General features: G+C 39.4%; 2 protein-coding genes across 2 annotated transcripts; both read right to left on the bottom strand.

Annotated features, from left to right (window-relative positions):
• Positions 1–3,834: 3,834 nt before the first annotated feature.
• Positions 3,835–18,290, bottom strand: tmem201 (transmembrane protein 201). The gene is made up of 11 exons (XM_071513832.1): positions 18,128–18,290; positions 17,432–17,552; positions 17,096–17,290; positions 16,136–16,315; positions 15,613–15,977; positions 15,291–15,488; positions 9,429–9,658; positions 8,769–8,831; positions 8,373–8,663; positions 7,499–7,627; positions 3,835–6,754 (listed from the first exon to the last, which is right to left on the bottom strand). The coding sequence occupies exons 1-11, from the start codon at positions 18,235–18,237 to the stop codon at positions 6,657–6,659; spliced, it is 1,980 nt and encodes a 659-aa protein (XP_071369933.1). The 5' UTR covers positions 18,238–18,290; the 3' UTR covers positions 3,835–6,656.
• A 1,060-nt stretch (positions 18,291–19,350) lies between these two features.
• Positions 19,351–20,814, bottom strand: foxl2l (forkhead box L2-like). The gene has a single exon (XM_071513833.1). The coding sequence runs from the start codon at positions 20,727–20,729 to the stop codon at positions 19,893–19,895; it is 837 nt and encodes a 278-aa protein (XP_071369934.1). The 5' UTR covers positions 20,730–20,814; the 3' UTR covers positions 19,351–19,892.
• Between the last annotated feature and the right edge of the window lie 208 nt (positions 20,815–21,022).

Here is a 21,022-nt window from a genome sequence, read left to right as displayed (position 1 = left end):
TACATATTTTATTGGCAATTTGCTGTTACAGTAGGCCTATATGCAAACCATTTGAGCATATCAATACTTTCTCCTTTTGTTTTGCTCTCTTTTCAACATTGCAAATTTAACAAACTGTGGCCCAAAGTACGCAACATAGAAGAACTGGTCATTTTGTAAGTTCTTGTAATTCAGAGGTAGTATATTGTATTTCTAGGTAGTGTGATTCAAGGAAGTCCAGCTTCCTATTATGTGACTAAGGAAGTTGATTTATTTATGTGAACCGGACATTCTTGTTTTAGAATATGTAGACCAATGTCTTCTAACATGGATGAGTAAAAGAAGCTTATATAAAAGCTAAAAAACATATATATTTGTGACTGACAAATTAAATGATTAGCTCCATCTAAATGACCTGATAATGTTTCCTGATAATTGGAAACCTGCCTTACTTTTTCATATTTCCATATGGTAACCAGAAGACCAGTGGCAATATAATAGTATAGGATAGCTACACTTAGTACAATGACACCATTCTCATGGAAAGTGGAACATAAACCACAATAGTACTACTGTAGAAAGGGGGAAATGGAGGGGCAAAATGAGGGTCAATGAACAACATGACATTACAGCTATTTACTCTCAGCTATTTGATGAACAGAGAACATTATTTTATGGCTTGATATCTACGTCAAACAAGGTCTCAGGAAGAAATATTACCAGGTAAAGATTCTTAGAAAATATTTGTTTGCCAGCTGAATGTATTTCTCAGTTTGTTTTGCATATGGTAATCTCTAATCCGTACACCGAGTCTTGGTGGTCTGCTGCCTCAGAAAGCCCCTGGTTTCTTATTGAATGACATAGAGACCATATCTGGTAAACTCAATCCACATTGTAAACACACAGATGTGTTTGTGAGTGCGCTTCATACCAGCTGGTGAAAACAGGAAGTGATTGTGCAGAAGAGAAACTTTTGGCCATGTAAAGTTGCAGACCTATGAGAGTGCTTCCCACCCCTCTCCCCCTGAGCAGAATAAAAACAATAAAATGATATAAAAAGAAGCTGGTTTGAAATGTGAGCCAAAATCCTAGGAACTCTAAGTTAGACTCATATAAGGCCTATAGGTTTTTAGATCATTTGCACTGGATCTAGCTGAGGCTGTGGCTAAAGTTAAAGTTACTAAGTTACCATAGTTACCAGGCTAACTGTATTTTATCACACAGCACTCACAGGGAGCTAAATTATAAAGCCATCATCTGTTTAAAGCAATGATTCACTAACTTTTTCACCCCAGGAACCAAACTGGTGGAATACAGTTTTACCCTGAGACCCAGTCTAGTGAAAACATACTAATAGTTTAGTCATGTGATGTAGCAGCTGTGATCAGTTTAGTGTCTGTGGGCTTGCAGTTTTGGTCCAAGCTGTTTGGAGAGACCGGGAAGAGTGTCTCCAGTTCCTGGATAAGAACTGGTTTCAACAGGGCCAAATGTTCAGACTCCAGGTTTCACATATGGCAAGGTTGTGCGCTGTTACGTCTTTGATTGGAACGTGGCCAGAGACCCCAGTCAGTAGGCAGGGTGTGTTCAGGCCATATGGCAAGTGTCCTCATTTTGTTATATATTGAGGTTTTTCAAACATTGAGCCTTCATGTAGATCATTCATTAATACTAATAATACTAGTAATGCTAATATTGATAATAATACTTATAAATATTAGTACAATTTTTTATTTATATACAACTTGCCAAACACAGTTACAATGTGCTTTACAAAGGAGTGACAAACAAAAACATACAACCGATAACAACGGAAAATGAAAGAAAGGTAGGAAATCTAAAAGCAAGGCAAGAACATAAAGGTAAATCATAAAAGGAATAAAAAATCATTCCATAAACAAGTCTATATAAGTAAGTTTTAACAAGTGATTTAAAAGATGACACTGATATAGGTTGTGGTCTGTGGTCTGTGATACAGCTTGGTGCCAGACTCATCCGTGCCTTAAAAGTCAGTAGAAAAATCACCAAATAACCGAAATAAAGATATGACCTTATTTTTTTGTCCCAGCAAGAATCCTTGCTTGATGTTTCCCAGATCACTGAAGGATAAAAACTTTAATTTAATTCCACATTTGGAAATATTTTATACTAAAACTACACATACCAGCTTTAAGCATTGTAATGAAAGTAAGTGATGGTGGTAGTCTGATGGTTAGAGTGAGCTTGAGGCCAGCAGGTCACCGGTTTAAACCTCCAGACCACCTGGAAAAAAGTTAGATAATGGAAGGCAGAGAGAAGAGTTCTTCCATTCCTCAGCTGCTATTGAAGAGAGTCAAGTTTATTTTTACAGCCTTTGATCAAAAAAGCCTGTCTCAAAGGACTGTGCAGAGAACGAGCCTATCTAGATCCAACTTATCCATAATCACCAAACAAAATGATGCAATACAATATGCGACAAAACAAAACACAAATAAACCTCAGTGAAGACAAGGTGAGCAAGGACTGAATCTTCAACTGCTGCAACCACTTCCCCACCTGTAAATAATAATGCATTTTTAACTTATCTGCTTAAAAAATGATTCAATAAACAAAAAAGTCAGAAATATATTTAGTAAAACCAGTTACCTCTCACTGAACTATAATGAATTTCAACTGAATAGCAATTCAGGTTTTGAGTGGAATATTGGGACTATATGTCACTCTAACCAGCAGATATTAACTGTTAATACATATAAATACTTAGAATACCATTAAACATGTTTAAAAATAAGTTATTGTAACTAACCAATGCAAAAATAAGGATTTTCTTTTTTACTTTTGTGTATCTTTTGGCGACTCAAAATTAGCCACCTTACCAACTGTATTAAATTAAAATGGCCTAATAGCTAATAATACATTTCTGTATTTAAAATGTTGAAAGTCCATGTAATAAAGAAGAAGAAGCTTTGTTAACATTGTGTTGCTTCACTCTCATCTACATGCAACTCATTCAAATGGGATATGTGTGGAACTGACAGTTTGTGAATGTAGATTTTAAACAACTGAACTTGAGGTTGCACCTCCCACATGATGTGAAACACTTTACAAAATCATTGCAAAAGAGGTTAAGTGACAGTGTGCAATCATGTCAAGACTTTCATAACCTGTAGCTCAGTTAACAGACAACAGACTGTGTGATTACAGAGCTCACACTACCTTCAGTCACTGCTCATGGTGATGACCCATTAAGTTCTGTTGGTTGTGAACAGAATAATTGTGTGGCATATTTGTCTGAATCCGCAACGGTCTTGTTTCAGCACTGAAGGGTTTCATCCTTGACTGCTCAGTCAGTCACACTCATGTAGGCGCTCCTTCATCAGCTGTGTCAAATTCAGTCTTTCATTGCCATGGCAACATTTTTTTCTCTCTTACCTAAGAGCTCGGTCCCTTTGGACAGTTGTCTTTTCTCGAGCCCTCAGTCTGAGCTCAGTGATGAAACATCTCAGTTAACTAAGATATCAGACTCAACTGCTCAACAAGGAAACTCATTACCTGACTTTGAAATTCAAACAGGGAAAGATGCTGGAAGCTAATTGAAGGTACAATGTGCTTTCACTGCCAGAAGGGGCGAATTTATCAAAGCTTGAATGAAATCGATCTACCAGCCAGAAATAATACTTACTTGTGTATCTGGATAGAGTAAGCAGATACTTCAGATCTAAATGAAATAAAAAGTTAAATTGTAAGATTCTGCATATCAAGAACGTGTATTTCTATGGAAGCCAATAACAACACAAAACCACTTTTCATTAGAAAAAAACCCTAAACACTTTATTAAAGAACTATGGGTTCAGAAAAAAACAAGTCAAAATTGTTCCTGACATCACACAGATCAAACAGTATTACCTGTTACAGAAAAATAATTGCATTGCTGAACAAAACACAGCTAAATAACAATCCCTCAAACCATTAGTGACAACACAACATTCAAGAGAAAACATGAGTTCATGTTTCTTGTCAGTTAAAGAATCTGCAATTGGGTGAAATTTGATTGACTTCACTAGTTGACCAAACAGCAAAGGGCCAATGGCAGCTAATGTAATAGTGATGTTAAGTTTTCAGAGCAAAGTGTATACCACACATACAGTATAATAACAATTCAGTCAAAATTTGAGCTGAGATGTGTGCCTCATTCAACTCTTTTACATTTACATTTCAACATGTAAATGGCCACTCAATAAATAAACTTTGTTCCAAGAAGAAATTTACTTACATAGAAATGTAGAGATGTTCATTTATAAGTGTGTTTGTATACAGTATTTTTAACGGTTACAATAGTTTTCCAAAACTATTGGGCTCATTCATTATTTAAGGTTAGCATTTCAAGCTGACCATTTCTTTATCTAAAAGGAGTGGAGACACACTCTGCACTTCACTATCTCAATGCCTGGGATTAAAAAGTGAAACTAAAAGTAATTCTCTGTCGTTTATTTTTTTTTATTTCAGTAGCATTTTTTAGTTTCGATTTTCTCACAAACGTTTAGTTTTTATGCTAGTTTCATAATTTTAGTTTTTACTTTGGTTTACAATAATAACCTTGAAGTACACAGACAAGCAACACAACTTAGAAATGAACTGTGCTTTTCATTTGCAAACAAGCATAACAGCATTATCTGAGAAAAGTCACATACTCACATACGCTCAATAACAGCAAAAAAGACTCAAAAGCCAGGTGCACGGTCATTCACTACTTTTCATGTGGAAACACAAAAATCTAATTACATGTCTGGTTGCATATGAAAAGCATGAACTGTTTGTAACTTGTTTATATACATTATACACATCCAACCAATATGCACTTCTTATAAATCGTATGTTGTATGTGCTCTTCATATGCAAACATTTCTAATAAAATAATTTGAACAGTCCCATATTTCAGTAATTTACCCCTTCACATAAAAAAAGAAAAATGTAAATAAGATTCTGAAGAACTAAGTGCAGAGTCATTCAATAGATTTTTCTTTTCTTCAAATAATACAAATTATATATAATGAATTTCCTAATATCAGAAGCACAGTTATATGTATATGTTCAACTACAAGTTATAATACATGTATAAGTTAAGAGTATAACTTCTAACTGAATATCTGTGCTTTTCATATGCAAACATGCATGACAACATCATGAGAACACAGTGACACACTTCAGTCATTTGTTTTTTTAATAAATAGAAATTGAAAATAATATCCTGTTGTTGCACCTGACCTTTGTTAGGAGTGTTGACCCTTACAATCTGCACAAAAACAGTCTCTCTGATGAAGACAACCATATTACAGAAAATGATGCGGATTGGTCAACGGTGACCAATCCTGTAGTGGATGACTGTGACAAAATGTCTAACTTTGATCTGACAGATAAATATCCATGTTAAAACAGTTCCCTGTAAAGTGTGTATAAAAAAACCTTACACTACCAGTGAATGTTTACAAAAAATAATTACAAAAAAGAAAGGGTATTGACAGTTTTGTTTTAGTGGCTAGGCCAAACTATGCCGTTCTTTCTTTGTATGAGAGAACACAACATTTAACTCCACAATGAAATTTGGCAGTTTAATATCGCCTTGCTTAATAGCAAACATACACACCTCTGACAATATGACTTGAGACCATTTCCAAATCAGTAGGACTAACTGGTAAATTTGGCAAATATATGGTACATTATAATGAAAAGTTCAACCTTTATCATCCTTGTTATTCCTTTGTCTTTTTTCTACCGTGGTGGGTGGTACCAAGAAGTGCATATACATTTTAAAAGTATGCCGAATTGATCAGTGGACCCTTACGATTTGGAAAGGCTTTAAGCTCATTTTCTACTAGGTATGCTAATAAAAAAGGCAAAACTGAATTGGCAGATTTTGGCATGGAGTTTGACATGACATTCTCTCCCAAATGAAAAGAGAATGGCACATATCAGGGCTGTGAAATAGTGAAATTGCAAGTTGCAAATTATGTACAATTTTCAAATATGCACAACTGTCACTCCTGTAAGCCTGTCCTGTCCTCCTGTAAAATTAACGTGCTGCTTATTCTTTTCAAATTGAGCTATTGTACACAACTAGAAATGTGATTCAGCTGGGAGAGGTAAAGCACATGTCACGATCAATATAGGTAGCTGAGACATGAACTTCTGTATCAAAGCAGCATTGGCTGAACAGTACATTGTTTATTGCACATTTCACAGCATGGTTTTAAAAAAGCCGTCAAGCCATCAGTGCGAAGAGTTGAGCTTTTTAAATTAATTACACATGCATCTGTGTTCAAGTAAGAGGAGTCAAATATCTGGAGTTTGCAGTGATAAACCACCATATGACAAAACAAGGCCAGATCACATTTTATACAAAAGCCAAAACATTTTTAAGCCATTAACAATCACAAATTTCACGGCATAATTTTGGATTTCACCACACGATTTTCTCATAACTCCAATCAGAAGGGAGACGCGCTGTAGACAACCTGTCAGTCGACGTTAGTATCTTCACTAAGCATCAGCAAACAGCAAACAGTTACTGCCAGAGAGGAGGAGAGACATTTTCTGGCACGGCTGAAGGACCCCCAGGTCTACAGATGAGACAGGATGTGAAGGCCTGAGGCCGACTCACTCTGTGCCAGCAACCAGAGAACAACAGCAGATCCATAAGTGGCTCATCTCCAGTTGCGGTACATGTAGAGCGAGCCGAAGAACAAGTTGGCACTCAGGCTCACTAATAAAAGCCCTGGCCAGATGAGCCGCTTCACAAAACCTGGAAACGTCACAGAAAAAACACTGTCAATAATATTTAGTGCAAGCAAATGACCACCATGAGTAAATATTCAAGTATCTCTTGCAAAAATGATAATCAAGCGGCATTCGCTCAGGTTTTCACATTTTGTGTATTTTACAGTTGTGTTGCTGTCAGCAAATACATGTTCCACTGATACTCATAGAGGTTTCAGTGTGTTAAATTTAGGTTCATTTTATTGACCTTTTATTGCTGGTGAGAATGAAATTCAAGACAAATGTTACAATAACAATCAATACTATACTGCATATTTCTGACCAAATACAAAGCTCAGCAATCTGAGCCTTCAAAACCTAATCCAAAAGAGAAATTTTACTCAAACCAATATCAGTCAAATTCCATTGCATTCTCAGCACTACTTTTTTAATGACTTTCTAAAATGATCATCAGACTTAACATTTCATCACTTTTTAAAAGGACATGCTGACAAATGACAGGACAACAAAATGGGATGTGATTTCTGACAGATCATCAAATACATAGTACCCATTTCCTTCCCATGTTTAGATTTTATTTTTGAGCATTTTTGCTCAAAAAGTAGATAGTAAATAGTGAAAAGAAACATGAAAAATTGGGGGAAAGGAGAGGGGGATGACATGCAACAAAGGTCCTGATCTGGATTTGAACCTGGTATGTGCCTTAAACCACTGAGCCACCACGACACCCCATTCCCTCCCCATGTGTAAATCAGATTGCTCGGCTCACCTTTCGATGGAGGAGCGCTCTCTGGTCCTTGTGTAGTGGTGTCGACCAGGCAAGCCGAGGACCCTGAGGAGCTGCCTCGCTTCTCCTCCTCCTCAATGACGCTGCCGTCTCTTAATAAGGAACTCAAGTCTGCAGCACAGTGGAGCCAGGTCAGCCATAAAGGCAAAGACACAACCATCTCGACTTCATACTATGACTATGAAATGTTTCTTTTTAAGTCATTCCATGAAGTCTCTACTTTGCCCTAAAAGGCAAACAGCATTAAAAACCTTTTATGAGCACTAAAGGTCAAAGGTGATGACTAAGGTTTAGTTTTCATATAAACTATATAAATTATACCCATAAATGCTATTAAATGTAACACTATCCACTTCTGTACCAACAATACTTCAGTGTCTGTTTGGCTTTATAGAGCTGGACTGATATTGTCACTTTAATGATGTTGTCATACATCAAAACTTATATACACTACAAACCAAAAGTTTGGACATACCTGATTGAATGTACTACGTTTTTCATTATCTTAAAGCCATTTTCATCTAAAGGCTTATGCTGAAATGCTTGAAATTTGTTTGTTAGACAAATATAAATAGTGAAGTTGATGCCTATGTGTGAATTTCTATCCAAAGCCTTTGCCTTTCCATCAAGGCAAAGGGCGGCTACTTTAAAGAATCTAAAATATAAGATAGTTTTGATTTGTTTAACACTTTTTTGGCCAGTGCATAATTCCATTTGTGTCATTTCAGTTTTGATGTCTTTACTATTATTCTAAAAATTTAAAAATAAAGAAAAATGTGGTGTGTCCAGATTTTTTACTGGTAGTGTAAATATCTTATAACATATAAATTCCAACAATAAAACTTATGCTATTTACCATTTTGGCTTTGGAAGGGTGATATGTCCGGGGAAAAGCGTCCGCTGTAAATGGAAGGGGCCGGCTCTGCGTGGAAGTGGGACGGGGACATGGGTGGGGACCTGGGCATGGGCTCGGCCTCGGCTGAGAAGAGTCTGAGTTTCCGGCCGCTGATGTTGAGGCGGGCGGGGCTGATGAGAGGGCGGCGGTGTCTGGCAGAGCTGGAGCTGGACGTTACCGAACCGGCCACTGAGGGAGTTGGGGAGGGACCCGGGGACGACGGGCGACTCCCGGACTTCAGTGAAAAGTAGTCTGTGCCAAACAAACAGCGAGGAACGTCAATCAAATGCATTGAGAGAGCTTGGACTTTTTCAAAATATCATAGGGTTAAGTGGGGATCACTTGGTGTTTTAATACCTGAGGATGGGGAGTCTTTGTATTGTGACAGAGGCCTGCTTCCACTAAACAGGTAGCCCGAATCTGAAAATAAGATGAATGTATAATCAGGGCATTTACCAAAACCATAAACCATACATGAAACAACAACAACCTCTGTGAGACACACCAAGAGTACAGACATATCCTTTCTGGAAACAAAGTGAGTCTTTCCAAAGTTCAGAAACAGTGGCATAACCACGTGAAGCAGCGAGCAGCAGCAATTTAAAGTAAAGAACAGCTATTCAGAGTATCAGATTAGTCCGTCAAATTGCTTTGTATGCAAAGGAAAGCAAGAAAGAACTCACAATCTAACACATCTGAGCAGTTATGGGAGACTAGGCAATGGAAAATGTAAGTACTAGACATGAGCCAAATATTCACAGCCACCCCCTTAGACAGTTTAAGAGGGGGGTGACCAGCTACTTGGGAAAAAACAAGTTAATTAACACTGTGGTACAGGAGCAAGAGTAGCAGGTTTTTCTGAGTCGTTAAACCACAAAGAAATGATTTGGCATCAAATCCAATCAATCAGACAAGGTTTCTTCATATTATACCACAAGGGAAAGTAGGATCCACCCGTATCACACAACCTTAATGTTTTGTGTCTGCATGCGCACAAACTGACAGTGACGACTTTACCTGTCCGAGTCAGGGAGGGGATGGTACCAAGGCAGAGGGCTCTGTTGAGGCGTCCGGGCAGAGAGGAGGGCGAGGCCTTGCGCTCCCGGGGACTCTGCTGCCGGTTGATGAGCTTAGAGAGGTTGGGGGGCGGGGCGGGGATGAAGCAGTCTGCCAAGCCAGGGTAGACGGGGGAGAGCAAAGGAGGCTGGGCGCTGAAGGAGGGGACCGCAGAGCTGCCTGCAAGGTATCTGCAACACAAGAGCAACGTAATTGTCCACTACCTGACATCACACTCATGACTACAACAAGGCTATAAAGTTCTGTAATTCTATTTTATAAAAAGCATAATAGTTCAATACAACTTTGTGATAGATATCCAATGATACCGTTACTACTAGACATGGTGATTTATTGGTGATTTAAATTAATACAACCACTAAGACACTTCAAAAAGCAAAATGCCACTGCCACATTTTACGTATTCTGTAAGTACAAATAATGCTTTACGAAGACATTTTGACTTCTCAAAACAAGTGTAAACAAGAAGAAAATGTGACTAATTTCTGCTACACACTGATCTTGACATGCAGCATCCTTGACATCAGAATATAAACTCTGAGTAATTAAATGACCAATACAAGTCCAAGCTTGTATGCCTCGCCAGTCAAATCAGTGCATAATCTTTGTTTAGTAAGGCACAGCTCTAATATCCATGCGTAGGCCAAACCACCTGCCTAGTGAGCACTGTATTAACAGGCACCAGCCTGTGATAAGAGAATAGGGGTGTCATTGAAAGGCTGCCGCAGCTGTTGTACTGTGTGCAACAGATGACGGTGCCTAGAGACACAAAAGATCCCACTGAGAAATGCTGCTCAGCAAGACTGCTCAAATCTTTCACATTTCCACAGCACACAGTGAGTGTCCTGTACAAACTACGCATGAAAGCAGTTTCTCTTTGGTGGCGAGCAGGCTTTGTTATTTTACAGAAAAAGCGTCCGCAGTAGACCTAGCCTGCATTAAACAGAAATTGTTTTCCCCGATGTCAATCTGTAAGGACTAAAGCCATTATTTCAAAAAGGAAACTGAAGTTGCTCTGTCTCAATTAACCAAATTGTTGACAAAGCAAAAAGTTGAAATCTACTGGTTTAACTGGGAGAGAAAAGTACACAAGGGGGCAGGAGGGTGTCTTTGTTTTGATGAAGAACATCAAACAGAGAAGGTAGATCCTTTCACCAGTTGTTTATTACATTCCATGTACAGCAATCAATCCTACAAAATTCTCAAAAGCGTAGTTTAATTGCAGCCTTATTCATTAAAAACGGATAACACTGAATTTCAGCATTCACATATGTTATTCCTATCACTCACTCCCAAGACAAGTTTAGTCAAGAATTGTGAGTTCAGTGACATGATTTTCAAGTAACCTCATACCTACGTACTGATCCATAGAGAATAAAAAAAAATGTATGGAGAAACATCTGGCTCAACTTTGGCATGACAGATTAGAGTCTCTGTCCCATTTGTTTTTAGCTTTGGGAGTGAGTTGTTAATGATAAAAAATACTGATTAGATTAAAACACTGTCCTTAGACCAGAGGAGCAACATATATGAATTCTTAAATTGAGTGGTAATCAACTTTAAGATGCAGTACCCAAAAGAGAACGTGTTTCATTGGGAATGTTGCAGTAAATCTTTCATCGTGGACGGAATTCCATCTCTGATGTATAAATACACAATAGGTGATCAAATATCAATATATTTGATTAGCTTATTTTATAGCTTGAAATCCCAGATCCTTGCTTACATTGTGTATAAAGTACCAAGATTTGGCATAGTAACCCGCATACACCTCATACAAATCAGAGTCCTTCTTCAAGGTACTACTTCTTCAAGAGTCTTTTAGTGTTTTGCAACACACACATTGCTAAAATGTTTAGGTATGGCAAGAAAAAAAGCACATTAACAGTCACAAACTTATAGCTACAATCACATTTTAGCTACATATATCCATAGTAATACAGTGCATTAAAATCACTTACATTCACTAAATTAGTAAAAAATAATAGGTAGTTCTATAGCTATCACTCACTTGTTAATACACCACAAAAAAATATGCTTGTGGCCATTTTTTATGCTCTAGTTGCATTTGGCAGCTTTAACTTATTCTCACAGCGAACAAGCTTGAATGTAGTGCTCTAGAGCTGAATGCCTGATACAAGTGGAAGTTGACAGTCATACAGCTCATCAGGAAGATGCAGGAATGCTCTAAAAACCGAAACAGGATTAGCCACATATTCGGGCTAGACTTTATGTAGATATCGACAGAGCATAACGAATGTGCACGCCGGGGATATATGGCAAACCAAAACCTTTTTGCATGGACTATAAAACTTACTTTGGCAAAGCAAATACATTTCAAGTTATAACTAACATATACAAAGTATGATATTGCGGACAAATTATCTTTGTCAAGATTTTAAGATGCAGTTTGTCAGTTTGTATTCATTGAAATATTAGGAATCAGAATGCCTCTCATCAAAGAATACTGTTTTGCCTTGCAATAGCACTTAAAATATGAGTTTCCTTAATATTTTTTCACAGAGACAAAATAGTCAGTCACCGTTTTGCAACTGAATAGTAACGATGCTGGAGACAACAAACGTCGGGAGACAGTACTTTCCTAAAAACTTACAAACTGCATCTTCAATATCCACTATTTGGCAGCATTTTTGTTGCAAAAATTCAGACTTTAAAGCTTTGAAGCAACTGCACCAAAGATGCTGTTTTGACAACATAAATCAGTCTACAGGACAACACAGCATGCAAATTAAACCTCACAGTTACAGTACTCTACCACACAAATACAATCTACAGTCACTCCTTAGCTATCATTACAATAAAGTACTTCCTATGGCATTATTGTCAAATGACTACACCCCACCCCAAACAAACAAAAGCTACATGAAACAAAAGAGCCTAACACAAATAAAAGGGCTATGGTAGTGTTAGCACATGCTCTGAGGAAATACGTGCATCAGTGTGTTTAATACACCTACATGTTAAAGTGTTGCATCAGTGTGTTTAATACACCTACATGTTAAAGTGTTGCAGACGGTAAGTTCAGTATTATGGACGAAATCATCAAGTGAAATAGGGAAAGCACTACAGAAATCCAGCATTTCCAGTTAAAATTGCCAGTGCAGCATTTTCAAACTTTAAACTTTCATCTCTAAACTATGTAGTTTTCAAATGAACACTTTCTTAAGTTATTACAAATTGTGACTGTGCCTGGACAAGCATTAACTGAGTAAGTCCAGTATTTTGTAATACTTTCTGAGGTTGAAATCCTTAAGAATCTTCCATGAGCGCAATTTGTAAAGTAAAAATTCCAGACGGAAAAGACAGGTTCAGTGCAAATTTCATTCCACTAAAATCAGCGCAGGATGCAGGTTGTACATTAGCTATACGTATGCCCATGGAAAACTGATTAACACCGTTTTGTTTACGCAGTTTTCTTATGGCAATGTATTTGGTGCTTTTAATTTTCAATATCCAGCTTTCTCTCAGTGGAGCGCTTGCTGCCGTTTTGCATTTGTCTCTCATGGTTAGATTTTTCACTTCCTTGGACGGAGCCGATTTCCCTCCAATGACCATATCCAACACCAGAATTTCATTTGGACAAATAGTTTCACTTAGGAGGGGTTGGATGCCCCACTCTGTTGCAGCCCCAAATTGTGATTTAGGCTGATAAGAAAAAAATCTTACATAATCTTACATAAAAATCTTGCATAATACAGCTTTAAACAAAGGAACAGTTCATAATGTTTGCATGGTCAATGACTGGTAAAACAAGGCCTCCTGAAGCTACTATTCAGACACTACTACCTCAACAAAATTTCAAGGCCAGTCAAGTCAAGCAGCTGCCAAGTAGTGATCTAGAGGCACTACATTTCAGCATCAGCTAAAGCCGAGCAGAAAATAACAAAAAATGTATAATACAAAAGTACACAATACAAAATATTTTGCAGGGATTATTAACCTACATCAGAGGCCAGGGATAACAGCATTAATTTCAAAGGGGGGGCATAGGTGTCGAGCTACCAAGACCTATGAACTAGTGATGGGAATTTCAACCAGTTTCAGCTCGTTTATAATAAACTTGAAACCTGTAGTAAACTCAAAAACCGTTTTACTTATACTGATGAACCAGTGAAACGTGAATTTTTTTCTTGGCAGCTCTGTGTGTTGGTTAAGTTTAGTTTAACCGACTCGTGTCTCGATTGTCGACAAACGTTTTTCATCATTCCCATCAATATAAATAGCCTACACACCAATATTAGGCTATATTGTCCAGATTTGTATGGATGCCATGCCAGGGAGAGAAATTGCTGCCTTGGTACTATTGTTCAAACTATTCACTATTCAAATAAGCAGAATCTTTGTCAGAATGAAAAGAATGTAACAGTGGCCGCTTCACTACAAACAGATAACCAAATAACATCCTTGGAAAAACTTGAACTCTGCATCGCTGTCATGAGAGCCATGATAAGTGGCTTCAGCACCAATGTTATTGTATTCCTTACAGATGTGGTCATCATTTATGAACTGAGGCTTCCAAGGACAGCAATGAACACTATTTTGGAAACATCCAAGTCCAATTTTTTTGTTCTGAAATTTTACATGCTGTGAAACAATACAAGAGGCATGTGATTATTCACCAGGCATACATCCTGCAATGCCTTCATAAATTAGTATTTCATGCCGTGAGCATATGTTAGTACGCTATTTTCAACAAATGGCTATATCAGAGTGTCAATAAATAAATGCATAGGCTTACAGGAATATACATGTGAACATTTTGCACGCACTGTTAGAAATACTAAAAAATCTCACTATATTGGTTGTCTTGAAAACAGTATTTCATTTTTTTATAGTATGTTCTAACTTGTAAACTCTGAAGATCAGTCTGTCACATAACAGATCGTCAGTTTAGTAACGGCTTATTAATATTTTATGGTTAATAAGATATTACTAATGAAAAAAATGACAAATGAAGGGACAGCATAAATTTGAAAGACATCACAGTATCATATCACACAGATCCCATGTTGTATAGTGTACTTGGAGGGTCTTAAATAGGGTTGAGAATTGATAAGATTTTGTCTATGGCAACTCCTTAACAATTCCTTCTTGATGATCAGATTCCTTAGCAATTCCCTTATCGGTTCCTCTCATATATACATCAGATTTATAACACAAATCTGTAATTGAACTGATCGGAATTCCATTACCAATCACAAATTAGAATGATTTAAAAAATGAGCTGTTCATATTGTACTGTCTTATTGTGTTACTCACAATACCCTTAACTGCAAAATGACTACAGTCTCCAAAATTGTACACACATCAAATAACTGTACACTGTGTGCATGTGCGTGCGCGAGGTTGTGATGTGACAGTGAGCTAGTGGGGAGCAGAGTGTGTTTAGTTCAGTTCTCCACGAAACGGCATCTGTTGTAGGTTCAGCCGTGCAGATTAAGCACGTAGCACGAGTCTAGTTTGTTGTTCTTGTCCAAGTGTAGCCACACTTTCGCTTCATGTTTGCCATGCTCATCATGTCACAACCTCACAATCACTCGCTCACACAGCAGACAACAGGAGAATGAAGTGACACAATTTGACGATGAATTAAAAATAGCGTATTTTGTTCCATTTAAAAAAAGAACAGGAAAAAAGTAGGAATTGATAACGTGAATCAACAGGCTAATGTGTTTTGATCCAGTCAGTTCTAGAAACATTGGAGCCGGTTCCTCACTGTAACTGGGCTCTTGTTCCCAATCCTAGTCTTAAAGCACATTTAAACATTACTCAGATTCTGACCTTCGACATCTGGCTCTGCGCGGACCCATGGGTTTGCGAGTTGCCACGGCAGCGGCAAAGCTGACCAGGCAACAGAGGGTGGTGGTACTGAGCTTGGCTGTGTCCAGCCAAGAGACGTCAGCCAAGTAGCTTTCACCCAGGTAGAGGCACAGGACCAGGAACCACAGGACAGAGGCCACAGCATCAATTCTCCTCAACCTGCAAATAAAGGAACAATGTGTTTGTGAAAAAGAAAATGCTAGTTGCAGAGTTTGTTCTTGTTTGATTTAGTCTTGTTCAGGACTCCCCTTCACTGAGGCAGATAAGAAAGGAGATTCCTTACCTGACAGGTCCTGCTAGGAAGATAGCAGTGACACAAGTCAACAGACCAACAGAGACGACAGCCATCTGGTTGTCCCCTCCATACTGCCAAACCAGCTTGGCCTTTTCTATGGCCTTGTCTGGGAGCAGCTCCATTAGACCCTGCCAGACATGTTCAGCTCCACTGGTTTCGTTGTTAGGGCTGGACCCGTTGTAGGGTTTAGGTTTAGGAGGAACGACCCCGCCACTTAATGTTTGTGGGGCACTGGGTGAAGCAGCCTGGTTTGCTGATCCACAGACAGCTGTAGCAACCAGGAAAGCGCAGGTCAGAAAGGCCAGAAGCCGCAACAGTATGACTCCCAGGGGAGTGGTGATGGAGTAGGAGCTCTGTAGGAAGAGAGCATGTTTCAATGTGGATTCTGATATTTCTACGGAACGGCATGTTAGAGCGAGCTATATGGAGACTTCCACTGACATATATCAAGTTGAAACATCCATTTAATGAAAGCCTGGAGAGTGTCTGCACAGTTTGGGTTTGCACTGACCTTTACGAAGGCCTTGTCAGACTCTCGGCTGCGTCGAAGTTGATGGTTTGAGAGCACCGTGCGAAGCTGGCGATTCTGGTACTTGATGTAGTACTCCACTGCTGTCTGACATGGCCTGCATAACTTGTAGGTCTGTTCGAGGTGGTGCTTGTAAGCTTCAATTTCCTCATCGTAGTTCTCCTACAACAGAAAGCAAACAATAAAAGATTTGTTCACTTCAAGCATGTAAACAGTAGAAAGTGTGTTGCAGTTAGGGTTGCAAAGGGGTGGAAAATTTCCGGTAAATTTCCGGAAAGTTTCCGGTAAATTTCCATGGGAAGTTAAGCTGGGGAATTTTGGAAATATTCCAAATTGGAAACTTTCCATGGGAATTATGGGAATTTATGGGAATTAATGGGAATTTATGGGAATTAATGGGAATTTATGGGAATTAACTGGGAATTGAGGGTAATTTAATGGAAAGGTATCATATCCAAGCATAAATATTTGTTTTGTTATAAGCAGACATCCATCCAAAATAATACAATTAAAACAGATTTATTTGTAAGTAGAACTTTATCAAGTGTTAAATATTTTATTGAACAATCAATTCTTTCATTGAAGAACAAAAACATGAATGTTGAGTTGCATGTAGGGGGCGTGGTCTCAATAGCCCTGCAGTAAGCAGTGTGCTATGTGCATGTGATTGAGGAATAGCATAGATATTCAACTGTACTTGCATGATATCTGGTTGTTTTAGTCAGGATTATGCTAAAATATATTTTCCCCAACTATATTTAAGTTCCCCATTAAGAGCATACCTTCAATTTAGTAAATTCCTGGTTTATTCCCGTTTATTCCCATAAATTCCCGTTAATTCCCATAAATTCCCGTTAATTCCCATGGAAAGTTTCCAACTTTGAAAATTCCCGGAATTTTGCAACCCTAGTTGCAGTGAATGAAAAAGAACAAAATACGCACATCATCCCTCGGGATAAATGAAGCCAACTGCTTGATCTTTGCAGACTGGTTGTTATTGCACTTCCTGCATAGCAGCATCTGACAGTTGACCCACTGCAGTGTCTTGGGCGTCTCAGATGAAGGAAGGCTACCGGACACTCCGTGGTTCAGATGCTCCATGTACTGAGCTGGGATGGGTTTGTTGTAATCCCCATTCTGACAACAAGACAGATCCACAAAAAGAAGATTACACCACACAACTGTGTAAACATTAAGGCAATACTAAAAAAGATGAAAAATTATAGATAGAAGCCATAGTTCGCTGCCATGCAAGAAGATAATAAATATTTGTCAAACCTCCTGGAAGCCATTGTACTGGTCACAGTTGGGACAGTCCCAGCAGTTCCTGTTCCCATAGGGCACCACTGTATTCTGATTACAGAACCAACAGTTGACGTTTGCATGGGTGGGCTTCTTTCTGATAAAAAAAAAACAGAGAGAGGGGTTTCTTAAATGGTGCAATCTTGACAATGTTAATGGAAAAGACAGGTTGACAGTCAATTTCACATTGCAAAATACGTTTACAATAGCTGCGAGATGAATAAACGAGCTGACAAGTTTGCTCTGATCCTGCACAGACACCGTAGAAATGAACTGAGATACAACACTCGAACTGGTTAGTTACGAGGCTATAATCTTTTAGTAGTCTTTTGTAAATACGCATAGTTTCAAAAGCCAATCATATAACGATAGATAAGATCGATCAAACGGTGAAATGCCTTGATACTATAGCTAACGTTAGCTAACACAGTTTTAGCGCCCGGGCTAATAACTCGACCATTCAAGTGGAAGACACTGCGCATGTTAGCGTTTACACAGCTAATGAACACAGTTTGATGAGTGTGTCGTTGTTTTAAGTCGGCAATGCATATTTTAAACCATGACCAGCTAACTTGACTAGCGATATATGACGTTAATGTGAAGCTAAAGTAAAAACAAAATGCTCATTCCTAATACACCGGGCCATGCGCGGCGGTGCATAACCTTAGTTACCTGGTGGCGATTTTGTAAATCAGCGCTCCACCGGCGACAAATGCCGTTGCCCCAACTCCTCCATACATTAACTCGGGATATTCCAACAAAAGCTGGTTAAAGGTCTCCATTCCCACCAAAATGTGCAACAAGCTAGCTAACAAAACATGAGAATTGTAGTGTTTTCTTGGTAACGGAAAAAACAAGGCGCGCACGCGATAACTAGGACCCTTTTGTTCACGCCCATATAACGGAAACGGAACTTCGTAGCCTACATGGACGCGTTCCAGTATGTTTGATTCATCCTTCTATACTCGACTGCACCATTAATTGAAAGTATCAATTAGCAATCCAGTACATAAACCTCAGATATCTTATCCATATTTCTGTGTGTGTTCTGACACTTATACTTTACTCAAATCGAAATCCACGTTATTTTACTTAAGTGTAGTTTTAAACAATCCATACTAGGGGAATGGAAAGGGTGTATGTCTAGTGTTGGAATGTGGGAAGGACAATTTCTTCATTCGGTTTTCCCCGCGGTTCAAACCAAGGTGTTGTTTGTTTTTTTTTCCGAAGGGAGTCACCAAAAGGTTGGTAACACATGCCACTTTTGGCAAGTGTCAGTTTTTCAGTTATTATCAGACAAGTACAATAAATGAATTCACATTGAAAAGAAAACGTCCATTAATGCCCGTAGAATTTAATCTTTGAACTTGTGTTGACCCCTTGAAACCCATCATATTCCTGCTCTTAAAAATCATAATTCACAGGGGGTTTTGTAAACACACCAAGAGCTGCCCAGTCTCCTTCAAAAGACAAGTGTTTGATGCTGGGTGATATCTTCTCAGGTTTGGAGATGATCTTTATTATCAGTTTTGGAGATTATATGTATTATCAGTTCTGAGAGATCAAGTCTGAGAAGGCTGTGCTGTTAAATTTCTTATTGTAGCCTACACACTGTCAATGCCTGAAAATGTATTTCTTTAGCCTAAAGGTATAGACCTAGCTGTGAATAATAATTACATTAGTAAAATTTGTAAAACATGTAGGCTGCACAAAAAGTAATACTGCTCCGGTAGAAACCCGTAGGTCTAGCTCCAATCAGTGGTAGCCTTTTGTTACGAAATGAATATGCATTGATAACGACAGGTGTGGGTGTGGAAAATTGTCTATGGTGAAACCAATCAGTTTTCAACCATGGTTCAAGGGACAAGTAATCAAGGACTGTAGACCTATTTGATGCAAAAATAACATTTTATTTTAACAAACATGATGTTTTACATCAAGTAAACATTCATAATCGAATAACAAAACTGTTCAGAGAGCATCAGGAGTCGAAAACGATTGCATAGCGTCTCGAGGATTAATTTGATTAAACCAAAGAACGAAAATAAATAACAGTTACAAATGCATCTGCAAAAACAATGAGAAACATGTTTATTTGTACAAAAAATAAAAATACAACCTTGAGACTGGCAACCAAGGCCAAATAAAGGTAATCTCCAACTGAAGACAGCAGGCTGGAAAAACAAAACAGCCTACAGTATTCTGAAACTTAATTTAACAGTCTCCCTGCAATTAAAGTTACACTTAATGCATGCCATTTCTGCAGCTTAATTCATTACTTCCTCCCTTGGCACTTCAAACAGTATCAAAAACATGTAATTCCAACTGAACAACTATTAGGCTACCTCACATTTTAACTTCAGTTTACAGCCGAACTGAAATATGGAACAGATGAACTTTCAGTCTGTCAATCTGGTTGTCAGTGTCAACCCAAAGCCTACTGGTCAAAGTGAGCAAGCGGCATCTCCGGTTGCCTTGCATAGGAGAACTGGGAGTAGCTGGCCACGGATACGGTGCCTCCGTCGGGGCTCACGGGCTGCGTCACGCCGCCGTAGGGACACCCGTTGTAGGGGACCAGCACGGACGGGTGGCGGTGGTAAGCCCCGTAGGCAGGGTGGAAGTTGGGAGCAGGGCGGTAGGCGCTAACCGGGCCGGCGGTGTAGCCGCTGGGGGAGACGGGGCGAGTGTGTCCGGTGATGACTTGCGGCGGCGGTGCGTAACCGGTCGGCTGCGGTGAGCTGGGCTGGCGCAGCGTCCAGGAGCTGCTCACATACGGCTGCATGTACAAATGGTTTTCCTGCAGGTACAGCGGCTCCGGATAGTCCATGGGGCTCCCGGGCAGGTAAGACAGGCTCGGGGGTCTGTAGGGTCTCCTCACCCGCCTCCGCCGCCGGTAGTTCCCCTTCTCAAACATATCCTCAAACGCGGGGTCCAGGATCCAGTAGTTGCCCTTGCGGTCCCCTCCGCCCTCCCTGGGCACCTTGACGAAGCACTCGTTCAGGCTGAGGTTGTGTCGGATGCTGTTCTGCCAGCCTTTCTTATTCTTCTCGTAGTACGGGAACTTTGATATGATGTAGTCGTATATTCCGCTCAGGGTTTGCCTCTTGTCGTAGCTGTCCTTGATGGCCATGGCGATGAGAGCCACGTAGGAATACGGGGGCTTCTCCAGCTGCTCGGCCCCCTCCGCACCCTTGGGCTCAGCCGGGGGCGAGTTGGAGCTGATGTCCAGAAGTTGCACTCTTTGCTCAGCGGGGGGTTTCTCGTCTGCGTCCATCTCTCCTGTAATATTCCCCGGTCTTGTCCGAGCAGAAATTGCAATGTGCAGCTGTAGGAAAGGCAGCGCTGACTCTGGTCGTCTCTCCACAGGTGCGCACACGCCTGTCTGAACCCTCCCACAGGTGGAGAGCACGGTAGTTGGCGCTGATGCTTTCATCTTGCCGGGTTTCCCACACTGTTTATAACATTTTCTGGGGCCTGTGTATAGTCTGTTGTAGTTGAAACGGAGGTCACAGACAAGTAAAGCCTGTCCGTGAACAGTTACAAAAATATTTCCACTGTGGAGTGGAA

This window comes from Centroberyx affinis, unplaced genomic scaffold, assembly GCF_046629955.1.
Source record: "Centroberyx affinis isolate AG114_WGS23_722 - 3 ecotype Tasmania unplaced genomic scaffold, CSIRO-AGI_Caff_v1 ptg007568l_1, whole genome shotgun sequence".
Classification (NCBI taxonomy): Eukaryota; Metazoa; Chordata; class Actinopteri; order Beryciformes; family Berycidae; genus Centroberyx; species Centroberyx affinis.
The sequence above is the reverse complement of the archived record's forward strand: the minus strand, read 5'-3'. Positions and strand labels throughout refer to the sequence as shown.

Bases quoted from the DNA above. Each gene is read 5' to 3' on its own strand.
- tmem201 (XM_071513832.1), bottom strand. From the start codon at position 18,237: ATGGAGACCTTTAACCAGCTTTTGTTGGAATATCCCGAGTTAATGTAT. The intron at 17,553-18,127 runs GTAACTAAGGTT...TTTTTTTATCAG, and splicing joins ATTTACAAAATCGCCACCAG to AAAGAAGCCCACCCATGCAA. The intron at 7,628-8,372 runs GTAAATAGCATA...ACTGTGCTGCAG, and splicing joins ACCCTTCCAAAGCCAAAATG to ACTTGAGTTCCTTATTAAGA.
- foxl2l (XM_071513833.1), bottom strand. From the start codon at position 20,729: ATGGACGCAGACGAGAAACCCCCCGCTGAGCAAAGAGTGCAACTTCTG.